Source organism: Piliocolobus tephrosceles, chromosome 13, assembly GCF_002776525.5.
Source record: "Piliocolobus tephrosceles isolate RC106 chromosome 13, ASM277652v3, whole genome shotgun sequence".
Classification (NCBI taxonomy): Eukaryota; Metazoa; Chordata; class Mammalia; order Primates; family Cercopithecidae; genus Piliocolobus; species Piliocolobus tephrosceles.
Window position 1 is genome coordinate 46,269,570 of NC_045446.1, and position 23,111 is coordinate 46,292,680.

At 37.3% G+C, this 23,111-nt stretch overlaps 1 protein-coding gene across 1 annotated transcript; it reads left to right on the forward strand.

The window, feature by feature from the left end:
• Positions 1-1,181: 1,181 nt before the first annotated feature.
• Positions 1,182-20,877, forward strand: TPH1 (tryptophan hydroxylase 1). Its single transcript, XM_023230834.3, has 10 exons — positions 1,182-1,298; positions 5,798-5,981; positions 8,537-8,637; positions 12,304-12,371; positions 12,522-12,718; positions 15,247-15,382; positions 16,174-16,300; positions 17,904-17,999; positions 18,935-19,068; positions 20,703-20,877. The coding sequence occupies exons 1-10, from the start codon at positions 1,182-1,184 to the stop codon at positions 20,875-20,877; spliced, it is 1,335 nt and encodes a 444-aa protein (XP_023086602.1).
• The last annotated feature ends 2,234 nt before the right edge of the window (positions 20,878-23,111 follow it).

Genomic DNA, 23,111 nt, shown 5'->3' on the forward strand with positions numbered 1-23,111 from the left:
GCAAATTGTCTTGTTTTAAAATTTTTACTGCCCTAACTTTGACTGTAGTGCTTCACACATGTGAATGTGCTTGGGTTGAAATTTTATTCATTTTACCATTAGTAATTGTTTGAATCACAGAAAAATCCACATAATTATTCAGTTTAACTGGCTATTTAGTTTTATAGCATTTGAAGTAGAAATTGTTTTAATTCTAGGGACTAATTTGGCATAATTTAAAAATCTTCGTAGTTTTGGGAACTTGAACCCAATGAATTAATAAATGTTGGTTAAATTTTGAATTATGTGTCTCTAACTGTTCTTGGTACCTGAAATATCCTAGTTTGTTCCATGAGGAAAATCTCAGAATAGCACGCCACATTATGGTGTTTTAAAACGAGTGGGAATTTTGTATGTTACGAGTTCCGGTAGCTGTTTGGTAACTTAGTTTTATATTAGAAAGGTTAAGTAGCATGCCCGAGGTCATACACTGATAAACATGAGGCCAGTAATTAGATATATCTGACTTCACATTCCACATATTTCCTTACACTGTTTTGCAGTGTAAATAAGTGGTTGAGAAGATACCAAAGTAGATATCTGGTTCATCTTCTGAGAAGCAGAGCTAGAATTCTCCTGGCTAGCAGTTATCCATCTAATGCACATATGTCTAGAGCTGGCCAGGCCTTTAGTTTGCAAAATAAATAGAAAGCCTTGTCCCCACTCTGGAGGAGCTTGCTGCCTTGTCAGAAGGTGAGATATGTTCAAATAAAACATTTGGGGAAACCATTTGAGACCTGGTATAATGAAGTGCTAAGATTGTGGACAGGGCGGGGAGGAAGTAGGCCTTCTTGACTAGTTCAGGCTACAATAGTTGGAAAGACTACAAGAAGCCAGCAGGCTTGAGTCATGCCCTAAAAGAGGGATTGGTTTAGAAAAACACGAAAGGGAACTACTAACATGTATTGTGTGCCTATTCTGTTCTAGGCAGGTGTCAGGCGAAGTTTCATCTTATTTTGGTCTCACTAGATTCTTGCAAAGCTTATCTGCATATCTAGGTTCTATAAAAGGTTAAGAAACTGAAGCTTCTAGAAGTAAATTAGGCCTTAGTTATCAAATATTGTCTGCATTGTGCACCTTCTTTTTTAGCCCTTTGTCTTTGTTTTCATACTTTAGTTTTAGAGAATTACTCCAAATTCATCATGATTGAAGACAATAAGGAGAACAAAGACCATTCCTTAGAAAGGGGAAGAGCAAGTCTCATTTTTTCCTTAAAGAATGAAGTTGGAGGACTTATAAAAGCCCTGAAAATATTTCAGGTAAGCATTTTCCATATTTTTGCACAAAATTCTTCTAGAAATGAATCTCTAAAACTGTATTTAAAATACAGAGCAACATAGCAAGACCCCATCTCTTAAAAAAAAACAAAAACAAATTTAGCTGGGTGAGGTGGTGGACACCTGTAGCTCCAGCTACCTGGGAGGCTGGGGTGGGAGAATTGCTTGAGTCCAGGAGTCCAAGGTTACAGTGAGTGAGCTATGATCACACCACTACACTCTAGCCTGGGTATCAGAGTGAGATTTTTTTTTCTCTCTCTCTCTATATTTATGTATGTTATATATATAAATTCTATATTTTTATATAATATACATATATAAATATATACAAATTATTGCAAATTCTTTGGAGGTGGAGTACAAACATTTGTTAAGAACTTGCATTTCTAAAATAGTGCTGAATTCTAACAAGGGATACAAACAATTTACAGAAGAAGAGATACAAATAGCTACTTTGGGAAATGGGGGAGAAAAAATTCACTTCATAGATTTTAGAGAAGCAAATTTTAGTTTTAATAAAGTATTAAAATTTTATTGATATTTAATCAGACATTTTTAATTATATACTTGAGATTTAATGATATAGTCATAGTATATTTAATGATATTATTTTCATGTAGCAAAGATTCTATAGTGACACTGTCCCCTACTGTCAGAGCTTCATTGCATTGGAGGTGCATTACCCTCCAATGCACCTTTGGCACGAGGGTAAATTTGTGTGCCATGTAGGGAAACTATCTGGTAATACGTATTATGAGCCTTAAAATGTTCATACTTTTGACCCATAATTCTAATTTCGTAAATCTGTCTTAAAAATATGGATCAGTCAAGCAGAACATGAATATTTATTGAGTCCTTACTATGTGTCAGGTACCACACCAGACACTAAGGATGTGGAGCTGGACGAAGTAAACACAGTGCCTGTTCTCACAGAGTATACAATCTAGTGGGGAAGGCAACACTAAACAAACAACTGCTATAAGTGAATAATTACTATGTGTAAAGTGACACGAAACAGAAGTACCAGATATTGTGACAGCGTTGAACTTGGGGGACCTAACTGAGTTTAAGAGCTCAGGGACACACAAAGATGTATTGTTTATAGGAACTAAAAATTATAAATAATCCACTTGTCCTATTATAGGGGGATGTGGAATTGTGCTAGTGGAACACCACTGTGGTTAAGCTCTGGTCTCCAGAGACAGACCACCTGAATTCAAATCCTTGCTCTGTCACTTATTACCTGGGTGATCATGGGCAAATTGATTAATCTCTCCACACTTCAGGATTTATGTCCGTAAAATGAGAACTCTACGTACATCATAGGGTCATTGTGAGCATTAGTACAGTTAATATCTCTAAAGTGCTTAGGATGGTACAGTACAAAGTAAGTGATCAATAGATGTTAGCTATGTTAATAATCATATGACATACTATTATATAGCTGTTTGCAAAGAATATTTCAAAGAATTAAAAATCTGAAATATAGATAGTCTAGAAGAGCTTGTAATGAAATGCATCCGTTTTCTTACCTAATACATACCATATTCTCAGTCCCACTCCCTAGAGGCAACCTCTTTTAACTATTTCCAGCCTTTAGCTTTTTTGGTGGTGAGTTTATGAAATCTGAACATTGCGCTTATATGTCTTTTCGAGTTATCAACTTCACACTATATTCATTTACTTTCTATTATGAACAATGATACTGATACCACCTCCCTTGTTCCCTCTCCCAGTCCTTCCAAATCTGATAATTGTATTATTACTTTTAGCTATTCTATTGATTACCTTTGAGTCTTTAAATAAAATACTTGTGTGTCTTCTTCCATCAACTTTTTAAATTTAATTTTTAATCAAAAAAAATTGTGCATAGCTTAAGAACAATTCAACCCATACCATAAAACATATTTTTATAAAAGCAGTCTTTTGCTCCATCTCTCTTCATTCCTAAGCTCCATTTAATTTTTTTGCAACCTTATGTGCAGAAGCTTGAGTTAATCACACTCATTAAATCACGTGTACACTATCATTGTTGATTTGTGCAACCTCTTCCTGTTTTATTTCGTTCTTCAATTCTATCTCCATTTCTCTCTTCTGATAGAGAACTGCTCTCATATGTTTGATATGTACATTGAATTATTTTTATCTGCACTTTAGAATATGTAGTTTTTGTGTGTGCATATATTCGTAATTTATATAATCATATTGTGCTATAAAGATTCTTTTTCCCATCCAGCACTGTGTTCTTAAGACCTGTGCACGCTGTTGTGTGAACATCTCATTCATTCTTCTAACTGCTACGTGGTGTTCTCTGGGTGTGTCTCCATCCATTTTACTTATCCCCCACCTTGTGGAGGCAACCATCTTCAACTCTTTAGACTGTTTTTCTAATATTTACTTCCACACTTATAAATTATATGCTTATTCTGCTTCTACTTCTTGATTTCTAAAATTATATGTAATTATCTATTGATTTTCAACAATGAAGCAAAAATTTAGGTTTCTTGACACAACTCCCCTTCCGATGGCCTCTTCAACTTGCTTTCCACTCGTCTTCCCAATGCGTTTGTGTCCCAGTTTTTGGCTCTGTCAATCTTTAATGTTTTTATTATTAAGATTATGTAAATATTGTTTGAAGAAGAGCCATAGTATCCACCTTTGTGACTCTTCCTTTCTTGTGCAAGAGGATTAGAGCATAGTGTTTAAGCGCATCGACTGTGGACCTGGACAGCCTAGATTTGAATTCTGGCTCTGACACTTGTCTCCTGGGTGCTTCTGGCCAAACTGCTTAACCTCTCTACGCCTCTGTTTCTGTAATTGAAATGACGGATAGGGAATGTTTCACGTACTACTTCTACTTTATCTGAATTTTCCAGACTGTGTTTTTCTTCCAGACGAATTTTGAAATTATTTAATTACATTTCCTCACCAAATTCCATTGAGATTTAAATTTAGGAATAATTGACATTTTTGTATCTTTTTTTTTTCCTCCAAAAACATAGTTTGGCTTTATATTTATTCAAGTCATCATTTAGAAAATATTTACAAATGCATTATTAATGTAAAAATGTATAAGAAATAGATGAAATGAAACTCTTCTCTATACCTGATCAATCCCAGTATGTTTTGTAACTGACTTCTATTGATTCTGTGATAAATTCTATGTTCCCAGATAAACCCTGCCTATTCTAATTTCCTAATATCCTCTATCACTCACTCCTCTTTCTTGTTAGCTCACGTTCCCTGAATATTTTTTTTTTTTTTTAGAAAGGGTCTCACTCTGTCACCCAGGCTAGAGTGCAGTGGCACAATCACGGCTCACTGTAGCGTTAACCTCCTGGGCTTGAGTGACCCTCCCACCTCAGTATCCCAAGTAGCTGGGACTTATGGTGTGCACCACTACACCTGGCTAATTTATTATTTTTTTGTAGAGACGGGGTCTTGCTACATGGTCCAGGCTGGTCTTGAAGTCCTGGGCTTAAGTGATTTTTCCACCTTGGCCTCCCAAAGTGTTGGAATTACAGGTGTGAGCCACCACGCCTGACCTATCTATTCTTTAAGATTCATTTAAGTTCCCGCCTGCTCCATGAAACTTTCTACTCTCTCTTAAGTCGTAATGCTTTTCCCTTTGCCGAGCATCTGCATCTGAACACTCTTTACTTTATTTTCTTAATCTTCCATGTGTTAGCCAACTAGAATGTAAATACCTTTATGTCTTTCCTTTATATTCTTCGCAGCTCTCACCTAGTTGCATGGGTGTTCATTAAGTTATTTTAGGATGCACTAGTTAGTATTGGAGATTATCTGCTCTAACTTTCTCGTTTTTTTAGATGAAAAAACTACTGGGTGATTGGTTCTCATGTTTCATTATCATGTCCCCAGCACTCTTCCTCAGCTACCCAAATTGGAAAGAGAACATACCCTCCTCCCACACTTCTACACACAGCACCCCTATCTTAGGCTGACTTGGAAGAGGTCAGAAGAGGAGAACTGGTTCAGCTGTTACTAAGACTGTAGCTTAAGAGATTTGAGGTATTAAATACTCTGTGCTCAAGCTGTTCATCTAATTTTATTAAATGAATTTTTGAAAGGGAAACTCTTCTTTCCCCAGGACTAACATTGGTATCACTTTTTGAAAACTAGCTTTTATTTATGAGAATTTTCAAAAGATTCCTCTTAGCCAGGAAACTTAATAGTATTTTAATTTGAATTCTGATTAATTCTGACAATCTGAAGGACCTCTAGTGTGTGTTATTTTATTGGTTTCCGGAGGGTGGGATGAATTTTGAAAACTTTTCTGACCGGTACATAATTTTTAAGAAGGAATTATTTTGTTGTTGGCAGCACTAAAAACAGCCTTTTCCCCTTTGGCTGTTGTGAGAAGTCTGAATCTGATTTTTAGTGGTAATGAAAGTAGCCTGCTCAAAGACTATTAACATTTGAGGCAGTTACATGAAATCTTTACCCTGTGCTTTACACAGGAGAAGCATGTGAATCTGTTACATATCGAGTCCCGAAAATCAAAAAGAAGAAACTCAGAATTTGAGATTTTTGTTGACTGTGACATCAACAGAGAACAATTGAATGATATTTTTCATCTGCTAAAGTCTCATACCAATGTTCTCTCTGTGAATCCACCAGATAATTTTACTGTGAAGGAAGATGGTAAGTTCGAAAGGTGAAAATACTACTTAGAAGATGAAACACCTAATGTGTGTTCAATCTTATATTTATCTTGAAAACATGAAAATAATAAAACACAATCTCTCCAAATTGCTTATAGTCTGGTAGTGAAGGGAACACAAAATATAGTTGCTCAAGATATCAAAGAAAAATTATAAAGCAACATTTGATCTAGTGTAAGATAAATGAAAAAGAAAATCTTGAGTATAAGAAACAGCTGGGTGTGCTGGCTCATGGCTGTAATCCCTGCACTTTGGGAAGCCAAGGCAGACTCTCTTGAGTCCAGGAGTTCAAGACCAGCCTGGGCAACATGGAGAGACCCAGTCTCTGCAAAAAATACAAAAATTAGCCAGGTGTGGTGGCATGCACCTATGGTTCCAGCTACTCTGGAGGCTGAGGTGGGAGGATCACCTGAGCCCAGGAGGTTGAGGCTGTAGAGCCGAGCTGAGATCATGCCACTGCACTCCAGTTTGGGTGACAGAGCAAGATCCTGTGGAAAAAAAAAAAAAAAGAAAGGAAAGAAAGAAAGAAGGCAGGAAGGCAGGCAGAAAGAAAGAAAGAAAGAAAGAAAGAAAGAAGAAAGACAACACAATTTGGCATAGTCAGGGATTGATTATCTCTCATTCCAAAGCATCAACATTTCTTGATTTGAAAAACCTCTAATTCACAATCCCTGAGCACTTAGTAAGTCTCATAAGACTTGGCATCTAGCAGATAGTAAATGAATATTTAAATTTGTTGCAAATGTTGACAGTTGCTGACAACTATGAAGTGACACACAATATGTATAGCAGGGGACTCGTCCATGGCCTGTTAGGAACCAGGCTGCATAGCTGCAGTGGGCAGCAGGTCCGGCGAGCCTTACCGCCTGAGCTCTGTCTAGGAGCGTGAACCCTGTTGTGAACTGCGTGTGCGAGGGAATCTAGGTTGTGTGTTTCTTACGAGAATCCAATGCCTGATGAAACCATCTCCCGCCTCCCCATTCTTGGAAAAATTGTCTTCCACAAAGCCACTTCCTGGTGCCAAAAAGGTCAGGAACAACTGATGTACAGCATTCCTTCCAAAAGCAGATGAGAAAGCAATAAAGCCTTCTAAAGTTTCAGATACTCAGGTAGCAAAGATAAAGGTTAAGATCTCTACTGGTGAAAAAATCCTTGAAGTTCACTCAAGGCAAAAGACAAATGGATAATTTAGGTACATTTTCTGTATCGTACTCAATCTAAAATAATCTCTTCAGATTCACAATATTTAAGGTGTAATCAGGACTGCTATTCATCTGCTATGCGTTCCTACAGCTATATAATTATTAAAATACTGATATATCTCCACTTCTGGCTGGCAGAGAGCTGCTTCCCCAAGTCCCTTGAGGGCTCTTCACCATGCCTGAAGCCTCTGTTGCTCCAGATACCGCCCCCCCACCAGGAAATCCCACACCCATCATTAACAACTAAAGGGTTAACACCTTGGAGAGCAGAAGCCTAGGACTCTGCTGATGTCTATTTTGAGTGATTACTGCTCCTGTTGTATTTGTTGTTAAATCCCTTGAATATCACTCCTGGGTATGTTAGAAAGAGCAATATGCTGGGGCAAGAAGAGCTGAGTTCTAGTCCTCTGTCTTCCAAGAGGAGTGCATTACCTAGGGTAAATTACCTCTCTGGAATTTGGTTACCTCATCTGTAAAATGCAGAGGTGTATAGATGACTAAATAGTTCAGTTGATACACCAGCCTTGTGACAGATATTTCTACTAAGAAAAAGGGATGCAAAAGATATAGTCTCCACCCTACAGTTGTTTCCAGTCTTTTCATGTAAGACAGACATATAAATAGGTACATTATAATAAAACATAGTAAAAGCCTTTAGAGAGAGACATAAAGTCACAGGAACCCAGGGAACAGATAATTAGCTCTGTCTACAGGGTCAGGGAAGGCTTTGCGGAATGAGAAGATCTCATTAGATTTGGGTCTTGAAGGATATGAAGGATAGTCTCAGGAAAACAGAAGGGCAGGGTGGGGGAGGCAATGGGAGTGGAATAGCTACTCCAGACAGAAGAGTAGCATTTATAAAACTCCACGGTCTTATGAGGGCTTGTGTGTCTGAGGAATGGTGAGAAGATCAAGGTGGCAAAGACAAATGATTTCTAAGAGCTTTTCCACTGGCAAAAATAAATGAAGTTTTTATTAAGTTTGTACCTTGGTCTGTAAATAAAGTTGTGCATCTTTTTTCTGGTTTTGTAGAATAACTAATTATGTAGCTTAAGCATTTTTAAAACTTTTAGTCTGTTTCTAAAGTACAGTATTTCTCCAAAACTTAGAACATCAACCTGAAGACTCAAAAAAAAATTAAAGTTCAGAAATTTTGAATAAATTTTACTTTTTAGAAATAGGGCAATTTACTTAACTCGTACAAATCTTGCCTTGATGTACAACCTTAAATTAAAACTCTCATCCAACTGAATTTAATTTTCTCTTCTTTATTGTCTTAAGATTGTCTCTTCAACTTTTAGTGTTTATTTTTTTATTTTTTTTTAATTTTCAGGTATGGAAACTGTTCCTTGGTTTCCAAAGAAGATTTCTGACCTGGACCGTTGTGCCAACAGAGTTCTGATGTATGGATCTGAACTAGATGCAGACCATCCTGTAAGTATTTTCTTTTTTTTTTTTAAGACCAAGTCTTGCTCTGTTGCCCAGGCTGGAGTGCAGCGGCACGATCTAGGCTTACTGCAACCTCTGCCTCTCGGGTTCGAGTGATTCTCCTGCCTCAGCCTCCCAAGTACTGGGATTACAGGTGCCCACCACCACACCCAGCTAATTTTTGTATTTTTAGTAGAGACGGGGTTTCATCATGTTGGCCAGGCTGGTCTCAAACTCCTGACCTAGGGTGTTCCACCTGCCTCAGTCTCCCATAACAGGCAGAAGCTAGCACCCTGTAAGTATTTTTTTTTTTTTTTTTTGAGATGGAGTCTTGCTGTCTCCCAGGCTGGAGTGCAGTGGCGCAATCTTGGCTCACTGCAAGCTCCACCTCCCGGGTTCACGCTATTCTCCTGCCTCAGCCTCCCGTGTAGCTGGGACTACAGGCTCCCGCCACCCGCACCCGGCTAATTTTTTGTATTTTTAGTAGAGACGGGATTTCACCGTGTTAGCCAGGATGGCCTCGATCTCCTGACCTTGTGATCTGCCCGTCTCGGCCTCCCAAAATGCTGGGATTACAGGCGTGAGCCACCGCGCCCGGCCTGTATTTTTAATAAATATATTTATAAAAACAATTTAAAGCAAACTAAAAATTAAGGGCAACGTTTTTAGAGAAAGTGTTTTTTCTAGACTAAATGAGATATTGTTTTAATCAAGATTTCAACAAGTGTTAATAGACCTCTATATTGGTGGAATTGAGACTAACTGCCTGAAAAACGTAGAGTTTCATTTGTTCCAAAATATCTGTCCCATGCCCAGCATTCCTATTATTAAGAGCTATTCAAAAGGTTATACTAAAATGAAGATAGCGTCTGCAGTTTTTATTTCAATGGGCATGGGTTATTGGACAGGGAGATAAGTAAAAGCGGGCCAGAGAAAGACTTGCCACCCACACTGCCCAGCATGATTGGTTTATTAGGCAGTTGATGAACTAGGAAGTTGTTTCCTGAGAAAACTGTATAGTACAGGCAAGAGTTGGAGAATTAGTAAATCTAGAGCATTTCTGGGAGGGGAAGAGAGAAGAGAGTGCGATTGTGAAGTTGAACAGACCAAGGCTTTAATGTAGCTTCTCTCACGTGTTAGCTGTGTGAATGTGACCTTTGTATACTACCTTAGACAGCCACCAGATGATGCGTCCAATTATTCTATAATCTTATTGAGTAACTATTGCAATTAATTGCAGTACTTGCCAGAAGGGAGCATGTAGTCTAGTTAAAAAGCTAAAGCACACATATATAAACAAACACACACAAGATAAAATATAAAAAGCACACTAGGTGAAAATTTTCTTCATGAAAAAATTGCCTCAAAATGTACATAAGAGAGCAAACACTTCTAGATGAAGAGATTGGAGAAAGGCAACATTTCAACTGGGCCTTAAAAGATTTCAGCAGATAAGAGATGGAAAGGAAGAGCAATTCAGGAGGGAACAGTATGAGCAAAGGTTCAGAGGCAAGAAAATCTGGGGCATCTTTATGGAAAGGTGAGTACATCAGTTTTACTGATCTACCAAGTCCTGCTGATTTTTACCTCCTAGGTATTTCTTAAATGTGTTCCTTATTCATCCCTACTACCACATCCCTTAACTGGTCTTCCTTCCTCTAGCCTTGTCATCTTCAAACACCTCCTCGTTATCCTCATTAGAATGATCTAAGACCTCAATATGACTATTATTCATCTTCTCTCTTAAAAATCACCAATGGCTCCTAGGTACATACTTAAAAGAATTGAAAATATATGTCCATACAAAAACATATACACAAATGATTGTAGCAGCATTATTCATAATAGCAAAAAAGTGGAAACAACCCAAATGTCCATTAACTGATAAATAGATGAAGTATGGTATATTTATATAAGCAAATATCATTGACCGTAAAAAGAGATGGAACACTGGTATGTGCTGCAACGTAGATGAACCTTGAAAACATTATGGTAAATGAAAGAAGCTAGTCACAAAAGGTCCCATATTGTATGATTCCGTTTATATGAAATGTCCAGAACAGAAAAATACATAGAAACAGACAGTGGATTACTGGTTGCCGGGAACTGGGGAGGGTTGGGGTGGAGAGCATGGTGTTTTTGTTGGGGGACAAAATCTTTCTGAAATTAGATGGTGGAGATGGTTGTTTAACTCTGTGGATATCTAAAAACCACTGAATGGTTATTTTATGGTATGTGAATTATACCTCAATAAAGTTGTTATTCAAAAAACACCAGTGGGTTCCCAATACCCAAGGCTAAACTCCAAGCTCCTTAATGGACCTTTAATTTGCAGACCCCAACTAGTTTCAACATGCTCCGCCTTACTCTCCAAGTTTGAGCAACAAGGGGTTGCTTGTATTTTCTTAGGCACAACATGCTGGGTTTGTTTGTTTGTTTGTTTTAATCACTGTGCTATTTCCCCTCCTCTTTTATGTCTTAGCTTGAAAGTAATCACTGGGACTCCTTCCCTGAACCACACAATCGTTTTAAAGTGTGTGTGCCGTTCTGTACATATCTGTGCAATATGATGAGACACTTATTGTATCATTTTACAGTAACAGGTTCATGTAAACTCCTTTAAGCCCCAGACTGCTTTGTTCATATTTGTTTTTCCAGATTTTAGCACAAATCATAGTAAATCTGTGCTCCCTCATAGATCTGTGTTAAAGAGATGAGTCTCATTCTCTCTTTTCAGGTGTCCCCTTCTTTCCCATTGTTTGCATTTTTGGCTATTTTCTCCTGGGCTTTGATTTTTGATTTCTTATTTTGTCTTTTTTTTTTTTTTTTTTTAAGATAGAGTCTCCCTCTGTTTCCCAGGCTGGGGTGCAGTGGCACCACCATATCTTGCTGCAGCCTAGAATTCCTGGGCTGAGCCATCCTCCTGCCTCAGCTTCCCAAGGAGCTGGGACAACAGGCATGCACCACCACACCTGGCTAGTTACAACTGTTATTTAATTTTTTTTTGTACAGACAGGGTCTTGCTTTGTTGCCCAGGCTGGTCTCAAACTCCTGGGCTCAAGTGATTCTCCCCCGTAGGTCTCCCAAAGTGTTGAGATTACAGGTGTGAGCCACCACACTCAGCCATTTTGTCTAAAAAAATTTTTTTTCATGAGTATAAATTCTAATGTTACTATTTTGTCTGCTGTTTAAATCATCGTTGTTTCTGCAAATGGCAAATATATTCGCATTTTGTGATAAAATCTAAGACTAGATTCAGTTAAGTCACTATTTCAAATATTAATTACTTTTTATTATTAATTACTATTATGGTAAATATAACTGAAGATATAGTCAAATGATTAAGGAAGAAAACCCTCACCCTTGGAAAAGAGCCATGTATTTAACTGGGATGGTGGTTTCCTTATTCTTTAAACTGTTTTATCTTTGTAGCCACTACACTATCTTTGTATCCATTATATCTTTTATCTTTGTAGCTACTGGAGTATAAAGCTGTCATGTAACATTGACTTTAAAATAAAAATGATCATAAATCTCTAAATAATGTTTGCTTATAGTAGCAATTATGTAGCCCTTTAATGTAATAGCTCTAGCAATAATGAAATGTTTCCCGAATATCATTTGTCAAGTTCTTTTAGTATGGATATTTAAAAACATATCTTTAATTATCAGGGCTTCAAAGACAATGTCTACCGTAAACGTCGAAAGTATTTTGCAGACTTGGCTATGAACTATAAACAGTAAGTATATTTTTAAAAATGTAGCCAACTTTGAGATAATAAAATAAGTGAATAGAATAAATTGTGTTCATTTGGTAAGTAGAAAGTGAAATAAGTGCCATTATTTATTAAATGCTAATTCAAAACAACTTCTTCCCTTTATCTCATTAGTGGAGACCCCATTCCGAAGGTTGAATTCACTGAAGAGGAGATTAAGACCTGGGGAACCGTATTCCAAGAGCTCAACAAACTCTACCCAACCCATGCTTGCAGAGAGTATCTCAAAAACTTGCCTTTGCTTTCTAAATATTGTGGATATCGGGAGGATAATATCCCACAATTGGAAGATGTTTCAAATTTTTTAAAAGGTAATAAGCTAATTAATTTTTTGTAAGGGGGTTGCTGAACTCTGTTTTGATCATGACAGCACTTTTTTTTTTTTTTTTTTGAGACAGAGTCTCTCTTTCTGTTGCCCAGGCTGGAGTACAGTGATGCCATCTTGGCTCACTGCAGCCTCTGCCTCCTGGGTTCAAATGATTCTTCTGCCATGGCCTCCCAAAGTGCTGGGACTACAGGCACCTGCCATCACACCCAGCTAATTTTTGTATTTTCAGTAGGGATGGGGTTTCGCCATGTTGGCCAGGCTGGTCTTGAACTTCTGACCTCAAGTGATCCACCCACCTCAGCCTCCCAAAGTGCTGGAATAACAGGCGTGAGCCACTGCGCCCGACAATGACAGCATTTTTAATAGAGGAATAAAGCGTAGTGATATGGGAGGTCAGAATTTTCCCATACTCTGTCCTGGTGTATTAGATCCAGGATTGGGCACCGCATTGAAGGATAATCATAACCTGCAGCCAAGGTAGAGGAAGGTGAGCAGGATTATAAGGAGATTTGAAATTGTATCACAAAGCAAAATTTGAAGAATTCTTAGGGTGTTTAACCTAGAGATTTAGGGGCTGTTATAGCTTTATTTAAATAGTTGGAAGGATCTTTATAACAGAGGGATCACTGTGCAACTCTAAAGTAAAGGACTGTTGGATAGAAACTTCAAGCTTTTGGCCCAGAATAGAGAATATCTTGTTAAAGAGTGATTTGAAAATAGAACAGGCTTATGAGATGGTTAGTTCCTCATCCGTGGGGGTGTTTGTGCAAAAGCTCCACACCCATTTGCCAGGGATTTGGTAGAAGAGATTCAAACATCTTGGGGAAGGTTAAAGACCTTTTCCACATTAAGATTTTATAATTTTAGCAAGAAAAAAGATGGTGCTAATAGAGACATAAACAAAGGGTAAGGACAATTTTGTTCCTTTTAGTTCTTTGTATTTGTTTGGTCCAGGCCTCTTTACTGTTTTTCTAGCTAGTATAGGAAGTAAAAGGGGCAGTGATCTATCTCCAAGGGTTTACAGCATTTAAGAAGTATAAATTTTCCCTTTTATCTCAGTAGATAATCTCAGCAGATTACCATAGTGGAGAAAACAAAGAAGTTATGCTGTGACTGAAAAGAGTTTAGTTTATTTCCATCATGGTCTGAAATTGCTGTCTTTGAGTTTCTTACGTAGACTTTAAAAATCTACATATCTATTTAACTCCTAAACAGTATTCAACAACTATACACAAAACTAGAAGAAATATACAGGAAAGAGCAATACAGTTTCTACAAGTGAAGAAATTATGTAATTGGTTTCTATAAAAACTAAATGTTTGAAAAATAGTGATTAAGGATGATAGAGAACCAATGCATATAATATTGATAGACTTATAAAGATGGACAAATATACACTACAGAAATTGTAACATCAAATTTGCATGAGATTTGGAGGAAATGTTTTGTTATGCACACAAAATTGAAAGCTGTTCTCTTAGGGTCTGGAGCCTAGGCTGGCTGCAGAATGTGTTGCTGAAAGTGCTTCAAGGTCAAATATCAAAGAGAAATCAAAACTTATAGAAAGTTCAAGCAAAAGTTGGAAGGGAATACCTGCACTATCAAATATGGTAGACACTAGACACATTTGGTTTTTTAAAATTTAAATAACTAAAATAAATTTAAATCAAGAGATTGGTTCCTCAGTCACACTAACCACATTTCAAATGCTCAGTGGCTACATGCAGGTAGTAGTTGCCTTACTGGACAACACAGATATGGAGCATTTCTATCACTATGGAACTTTTTACTGGACAGTGCAGTCTGCCCATCAGAATGGGAGCATCCAAACACAACACAGCTGGATGGAACTGGAATACCAGAGTTGTGAGGGTTTGAAATGAAGGCCAAGATTAGGGCTTACAGGGGTCTCCCGAGCCACTGAATCCTAGTGGCAGGCCTCTTTTGCAGCATGCATGCAGTCTTGGCTGTTGGGAAATGGAAGAGCACTATCCCGTTTAGATAAAAGAAAGGGACTACTTTACAAGAGATGGTACTGGCTAAAAATGGCACAGCTTCAAAAATGGCTCTGATTTAAATGAATATATCTTGTTAGTGAGTTTTAACAAAAAGAAGATATCTAGGAGATAGTATAAACCCTTTAGGGAGACAGCAAGGTGTTGTATGGCATGAGGAGATCTGAGTTGTCATTCTACCTTTATCAACTAATGTGTGGACTTGGGCGCATTATTGAGTCTCTAAGCCTCCATTTCATAGTTGTCGCAATAAGAAGAAACATCCTTAACTCATGTTGTAAACATGAAAGGAGATGTGATATGTAAAAGGTCTAACTCATTGCCTGGCCGTAGCAAGTGCTTAATAGTAATTAGTTGCCCTTAATATGCATATGATAAATTTTAGTTTCCATGTCCTCCATCAAAGTGTTACTTGGTGCCACTAGCAGAACTAAAATGCTGCAGTCAGGGGTCTATTCTGGTAAAGATTTTCTTTGTTTTCTCCTTTGCTTTGCAGAGCGTACAGGTTTTTCCATCCGTCCTGTGGCTGGTTACTTATCACCAAGAGATTTCTTATCAGGTTTAGCCTTTCGAGTTTTTCACTGCACTCAATATGTGAGACACAGTTCAGATCCCTTCTATACCCCAGAGCCGTAAGTACTTCTATTTCAGCCATGAATTCATCAAATAGTTATTTATAATAATGGCATCTGCCTTATGGTTTTTTTTTTCCTTTGGTGTGTGAGGATTAAATAAATTAGCATATGTGAAGCATTTAGAATGGCGCCTGGCATGAAATACATGCTCCATGCTCTATTATGTGTTAGCCATTATTATTATTAATTGACAACCTATTAGGTGCTAGCTGCTATTCTGAGCATAGGGAATGTAACACTGAAAAAAATCAGAAAAAAATTTCTGCCTGCATAGAGCTTGTATTCTAGAGGGGGATATAGATAATAAACAAACAAGTAAATGTATGCAAATGTTGCATCGGGTGGTGATGAGTCCCGTGGAGAAAAATAAAGCTGAGAAAGGGGGATGGAGGAGGGTGTAGGTGGGTGGGAGTGTGTGTGTGTGTGTGTGTGTGTGTGTGTGTGTGTGTGTGTGTTGCTGTTTTGAAAAGGGTGATCAGGGAAGGCCTTGCTGAGAAGGTGATATTTGAGCAGAGATCTGATTTGGGTGTGTATGTGGCAGGGTTGGGAGGTGGGGGTGGCGTGTGGATGTCCATAGATATCTGATATGCACTTATATGTGTGTCTGTGAGTGGCCACGGTTTTGAACCAAAATTGTTTCTTTATTTGATTAGTGTCCTTTGTGATCCATTACCAAAGTAATATCACCCGATCATTAGAATAAAATATTGGATTGCGATTTGATTGAATGGTTGATTATGCACTTATACTAAGCACTGCAGCGTGACAAACTTGTACCTCTGTTTCAGAGATACCTGCCATGAACTCTTAGGTCATGTCCCGCTTTTGGCTGAACCTAGTTTTGCCCAATTCTCCCAAGAAATTGGCTTGGCTTCTCTTGGCGCTTCAGAGGAGACTGTTCAAAAACTGGCAACGGTATAAATCTGGAAGTAACTGTATAGATCACTCATTTTCACCTGGGGTAGGGTGTATGAGTATCTGTGTAGTTTAAAAGTACATATTTAGAATGACCATTAGAAAATTTGTCTTTGCTTGGAGGTTGCAGTGAGCCGAGATTGCGCCACTGCACTCCGGACAGAGTGAGATTCTGTCTCAAAAAAAAAAAAAAAAAAAAAAAAAAAGAAGAAGAAAAGAGAGGAAAGGATAAAGAAGAGAAGAGAAAAGAAAAGAAAGGAAAAGAAAATTTGTTTTCATTCATAATCTTTAATTCAAATAACATTAAAGAAGGATGTAAAATGTTAAGGTTTATCAAAAGGAGACATGAGCTTTAAAAAAGGTAGAGAAAAACAAGATTACAATAATATATTATCTATCTTTTATTTTCCAATAAAAAAGATAGGTTTCCTTAAAATTATGCTAAAAAGTTTTTGAGTACTAGGTATAAGACACTGTGCTGGAAATACAAAGATGAGTAAGGCCTGGTTTCTACCTTTAAGGAGCTTATATACTGTTTGAGGAGACAATTATGTCAAATGAGATAGCCTGCAGCAAAGTTCAGCTTGCTCTGGGAGCATAGAGAACCTGGGGAAGTTTTCCTGGGAGAAGGACATCTGGATTAGCTGATGGAAAATGAGTGATGTGCTGAGCAAGGAAGGAAATGCATCTCAGGATAAGGGCACACAAGGAAAGACAAGGAGGTGCTTGATGTGTCTGTGGAAACAGCGAGAAGCTGGAGCAGAGTGTCCAAGCATGGGGGAGGCAGTGTGAAATACGAAAGTGCTTCCAAAACTGTGGTTTGGGGACCCTTGGGGTCCCTGAGGCTCTTTTATGGGGTCCTTGAGGTCAAAATCATGCCTAGATAAAAGATCCATTCAATGCACACAGTGGATTTTAATGTAACAGGCAGTTCATTGACATAATTCAGATTCCGCATTGCAGTTGAACTTTAAAAATCTCTACCCACTTGTTGAGTCTTCATGCAGAGTAAAAGAAGAATATCCACAACTATCCAAAACGACTATTAAAATATTCAACCCTTTTCTAACTAGATAACTGCATGAAGCTGATATAACTCATGTACTCAAACAGTATATCCCAAAAGGTTAAATACAGAAGCAGACACGAGACTCCATCTGTACTCTGGCCAGACATTAAAAAGATTTATAACATTGTAAAACAATGCTACTTTTCCTACTTTTTTATTCTGTATAATATAGTTATTTTTATTAAAACATTATTTATGTTACCATAAAATGAGTTTATTAAATTTTAAAATTAATTAGCAAGCATTTTCCCCCCAGTTTTAATTTTTAATATGGCTAATATAGATAGTGATAATCTACACATACACGCACAAAAAAAGCCTTGGGGTCCTCTAATTTTTAATAGTATGTAAAAGTCATCAGAACAGAAGCTTGAGAAGTACTGGTTTAGGATGAGACCAGATTGTAGAAAGACTTGTGAACTGGACTGGGATTTTGGACTTTATTCTAGGGTATTTGGGTCAGTGACTAAGAATTGTAATTTGTTTTAAGTTGAATTCTTCAATGTGTGAGAATAATATTGATTTTTTTTGCAGTGCTACTTTTTCACTGTGGAGTTTGGTCTGTGTAAACAAGATGGACAGCTAAGAGTCTTTGGTGCTGGCTTACTTTCTTCTATCAGTGAACTCAAAGTAAGAGTTGCAAATCTTTGTATATAACCATATTCACCTAATACAATTGATAAAACCTGAAATAGTTTTTGGTTTTGAACAAGAGCTTACTATGGAAAATACTTGGGGGTGTCACTAATCATTACCTGAATGTATTTTTCTCTATTTCCCAATTATATATTATATAATATAATCCAAATGTGTGTATGTATATATACACACACATATATATAAATCAGGATTTTATAAGGGCATCTATGGGGAACAGCAAGCTACTTCTTTTGCTGGAGTATACTGTGGGTTGAATAGCGCTGTGGAAAATAAGTTTGGAATTGTAGGCTGGGCCATTGCATTAGTAATACACACACACATGAAATACTTTGATGTATTTCTGATATATATGAAATGGTAAATATATAATATATTTTAAATAAGAAGTATTTTAAAGTCTTTGCTTACAAAGTCTTGCTGTTTCCTCACCATTTCTGATATACTAGCAATAACTTCTATAATTTCTAGGGAATTCTTTGAGATTTATTATTCATTCAATGAATAAATAAACTCATGTTTGTTGAGTAATCAATGTGTGTGAAACACCATCCAAGGTATTGTCTTGCTTTCAGGGAGCACTTGATGGTGGGTATATGAGTCATATACAGGAATAACTAGTGCTGGGTAGAAAGTAGGTGACATAATACAGGAATAAGTAAGCAAAGATCCTTGGGTGACTTTTACACAAAGAAGAGAAGGAGAACAAAGCCACGGAGAGGATTGTGGGGGCATTTACAGGGAAGAGCAAGCCATTTCTTTTGCTGAAGTGCACTGTGGGTTGAATAGAGCTATAGAAAATAAGTTTGGAATTGTAGATTGGGGCCATTGCATTAGTAATATGTTTAGAGGTGTGCCAGTATGAAAATAGATATTATTCTTTGATTCACTGACTCTTTGTCTTCTAGCATGCACTTTCTGGACATGCCAAAGTAAAGCCCTTTGATCCCAAGATTACCTGCAAACAGGAATGTCTAATCACAACTTTTCAGGATGTCTACTTTGTATCTGAAAGCTTTGAAGATGCAAAGGAGAAGATGAGGTACAGTATATCTTCTTCATGCCTTCATTTTCTTCAGCAAGAGATCAGCCCCATGATGGTAACAAGTCACAGAAGTAAGCAGCTAGATAATTTGAAGCCCACAAGGAGCCTTCTGTCTGTAACACATTTTCCTTTCATAACAAGTATCTAGAGTATGTTGTGTATAAGGATTTTGCATAGTTGCAAATATGTATCAGATACATTGAGAAACTGTTTCTTTCCAATTCTTCAAATCACAAAGTTTAGTAGTTGAATAGGGAAAATAAATGATATGCAAATTACTATATAACAGCATGGAAAGTGACAAGAGCCTTGGAGAGATACAGATGAAACATTGTTCTGCATTTTATTCAAGAGCAATTCATTTCAGGTGGACGAACAGGGTACTCTTGATGTTATTTGAGAAAGGACTTGAAGGATAGATACTATTTAGATATATTAAGTTTTAGGCTGAGAGATAGCAAGAAAAAAGGTCAGGATGTTGAGAAATATAGGAGATACGTACAACGTAATCAAAGCTACGCTTTATTAATCAGCTAAGTGTGTGGTTAAGAAAGGAGGATATTGGAGGCAGAGAAACTTTTTAGAAGATTCTTGGAACACTTCAGGTGAAAACAAATGCCTGAACTAAGACAGAAGTAGTAGGAAAGGAAAAGACTTTCGAAACAGAATCAATGAGACAACATTGAGTGGAAGCGGTCATGAGGTCACATTGTGTTGATGGGGATCGATAGGGGTTGAAGTCATAGTTCTCGTCTTTCAGAGAAACCATTAGTTGGGGAGTTAGGCCATTCGCGAAACCAAGTAATAATACTAGCAGGGATTTCTCTAGCATAAATGGCAACTTCATGCCAATTAGAAAAGGGAGTCCCCTCTGTGTAGACCAGGTGGATTACCAGTTGGATTTCAGCTGCTACTCATGTATAGTTGTCCTCAGCTGCATATTTATCCCTAGGAGTCCTGGGCATGATCGTTCTTGGGGGTGCCAAATGAGAGGTTCAAACAGTAGTTTGATAAAGGAGGCAGAACTTTAATGCTTGAAAAAAGGGCAGAATTTAGGTCATTTGAAAGGAACCTAGAGGGAAACATTCTAAGCAGAAAAAATCTACATGTGCAGGAGGTAGGACCATCCCTAGTCTATTTTGGGGTACGTGAGTATGTGTGGGTCTGTATGTGTTATATGTTATATAAACACACAGGTTACATGTGTGGGTAGGTATAGTTATATAAGGCATGGCTGAGGGATCTGTTACTATGTGGTCAAGTGTTGTAATGAAACAGTTTTATGTCTACTGATAAAACTACAGTAATTGGTCTCCTTATTCTAGTCAAGAGATGTATACAGTAATAAATGATTAATAAAGCCATGTATGGGATCTTTCCCTAGTAATACCAGGGTTTTACAACTACTTTAGAAAATAGCTATAAAATAGTTATAACTACTTTAGGTTTCTCACTTGTGTGGGATTCCAGGGGCCCTCTGCAAATGCAGTGTAGAGAAGTAGGTCAGATTGGTTGCATGCATATCTAACAGAAATTTGTCTTTTGCCTAGTATGTGAAATAGATTCTGTTGTTTGGTTTTCATCATTCACTCCCTAGAAATTGATTGTCTCCTATTTGTTTTCTTAAATAGAGAATTTACCAAAACAATTAAGCGTCCATTTGGAGTGAAGTATAATCCATATACACGGAGTATTCAGATCCTGAAAGACACCAAGAGCATAACCAGTGCCATGAATGAGCTGCAGCATGATCTCGATGTTGTCAGTGATGCCCTTGCTAAGGTCAGCAGGAAGCCAAGTATCTAACAGTAGCCAGTCATCCGGGAACATTCGAGCATCAACTCGGAGGCCTCTGGGTCATCTCTTGATTTTCTTGAAAACCTGATCCTGGAGGGACAGCATCTTCTGGCCAAACAATATTATCGAATCCCACTCCTTAATGAATCACTAGTCTTTGAAAAACCTGGATGTTCTATTTACCACTTAATTTTTTTGTTTAGTTTATTTTTTATTTTTTTTGGGAACAGCTTTAATGAGACAATTTATATACCATACAAGCCACTGACCACCCAATTTTAATAGAGAAGTTGTTTGACCCAATAAATAGATCTAATCTCAGCCTAACTCTATTTTCCCCGATCATCCTTGAGTAAAATGACCCTTTATGATCGCTTAGAATACCTTGAGGAGTATTATGGTGCTGACTCATATTGTTACCTGAGATTCCCTTATTTCTAAAGTATCTGTTACTTATTGCTGAATTTGTGCCAAGATCAATCACATTCACACTAAAATTTAACAGGACACCCAGCTGTCTTTGTTGCCAGCATGAGCAAAAGTACAGAGGCCTTTGCACGTGGAGGATACCTAGTAAAGAGCAAGTAGTCTAGTTTCAAGTGTAGTATCTTGTAGGGAAATGGGAGTAACTAAGCCTGGAAAGGTTGAATGGGGCGTAATCCTTAAGACTAGGCTAAGAATTTGAAACTTTATTTTTTAGGCATTAGGGAGCCCCTTCCCAAGTGACTGTCTTCCTTGAAACTTTGTCATCTTTCAATGACATCACATGATACTGGTTTTATTCTAGACTATCTATCCTACTCATGGGTCCAAGGGAAACTTAGTGGAGATGCAACTTGCATGAGGCTGTACTCAGACATGTGGTCCTAGGTATTATAATGGGATCGTCCCCAGATTAACAGGAAGCATTGTTATCAAAGGGAAAGTTCAAACTGAGATAGGTAAGAGAAGCACAAAGCAAAAGATAGAAAAACAGTGCTGAGTACTTTATTTCTAAGGTATAAGGTGAGGCCATAAACAGAAAGGCGTGCAATGAGAGTAGAGGCTGCAGAAAAGGGGAGGAAATAGAATGTCAGAAGGTCAAGAAGAGTGGTTTAGGACTGAGACTGTAAGTAATGCAATGATTGAAAGGAATGGTTTTTATGCAGTCAGCTGTGTAGCACAGGGAGTAAGCAGTCCTGTTATAAATGGGTGAAACTGAACTCCAAAATACAAGCCTATGTCTCTTTAATTGGCCCCTTTCCTCCCTCTAGTCACTAAATGAAGATGTTCTTCAAATTTCTGTCTTTGCACTTCTACTCTTTTTGCCATCACTTCATGGGGAATGTCACCCAGATACATGACTTCAGTTCTTATTTTGAATGACTCCTCTATTTGCAGTTATAACCCTGACATCTTTCTTGAAATGTTTTGCCCCTTAATTCCAACTAACTCCTGGATGTCTATGTAGACGTCTCATAATTAAGGCCAATGCTGTATAACTTCATGTGGCACCATCCACATAGAATGAATAGACGTTGTTCAATATGGCAGCCCTGTCAAACATCTCAAATTGAACAGGTCTATAAAGGAACTCAGAATCACTTGAATATCACAGTCCATCAGCTTCCTCTCCCAGTAATTTAATTTCCATTAATGGTATATTAAACATCATATTTTCAATCATTTTCATGTTTAGTCAGCTACTTAAAAATAGGCTTTTTTCACATAAATAAATCATATGCCATTTAACATGTTTTATTTCGACAGACTACTAGATCTTTTAGTACTTCTTTGTCCTCAAAACAAATTATTAAAAAACTTTGTATTTCATGTCATATTATATAAGAAATATAATTTTGAGAATAATTCATGCTGTTTTAAATTTTTACATTGTACATTTTAATAGCTAATCAACTCTTAAGTGTATATTTGATGGTAAATAGATGCTAGCTAATCTGGAATTATTTGAAATATTGATGATCTGATTTATAGTTTGGTTCCAAGGAAATCTATTGTAAGCAAATCATAATAGATAGCAAATCTTAGAACGTGTAGAAAAAAAGAAATTAAAAAATAGATAGCATATAACACAAACTATGCATACTATATGTGGTTATTTTCATACAACTTTGATAATGGTGAAGAATCATACTTACTGAATTTTGAAATGAAGATGTTTATTTAAAATCACTCTATGACTAAAGCACATGAGAATAAATGTTAAAGGCACAGCCTTATAATTCACAACTTTAGAAACATGG

Excerpts from the sequence above, each read along its gene's own strand:
- TPH1 (XM_023230834.3), top strand. The coding sequence starts at position 1,182 with ATGATTGAAGACAATAAGGAGAACAAAGACCATTCCTTAGAAAGGGGA. Across the intron at positions 5,982-8,536 it reads TTTTACTGTGAAGGAAGATG|GTATGGAAACTGTTCCTTGG; the intron begins GTAAGTTCGAAA and ends TTTAATTTTCAG. Across the intron at positions 15,383-16,173 it reads CCCTTCTATACCCCAGAGCC|AGATACCTGCCATGAACTCT; the intron begins GTAAGTACTTCT and ends CCTCTGTTTCAG.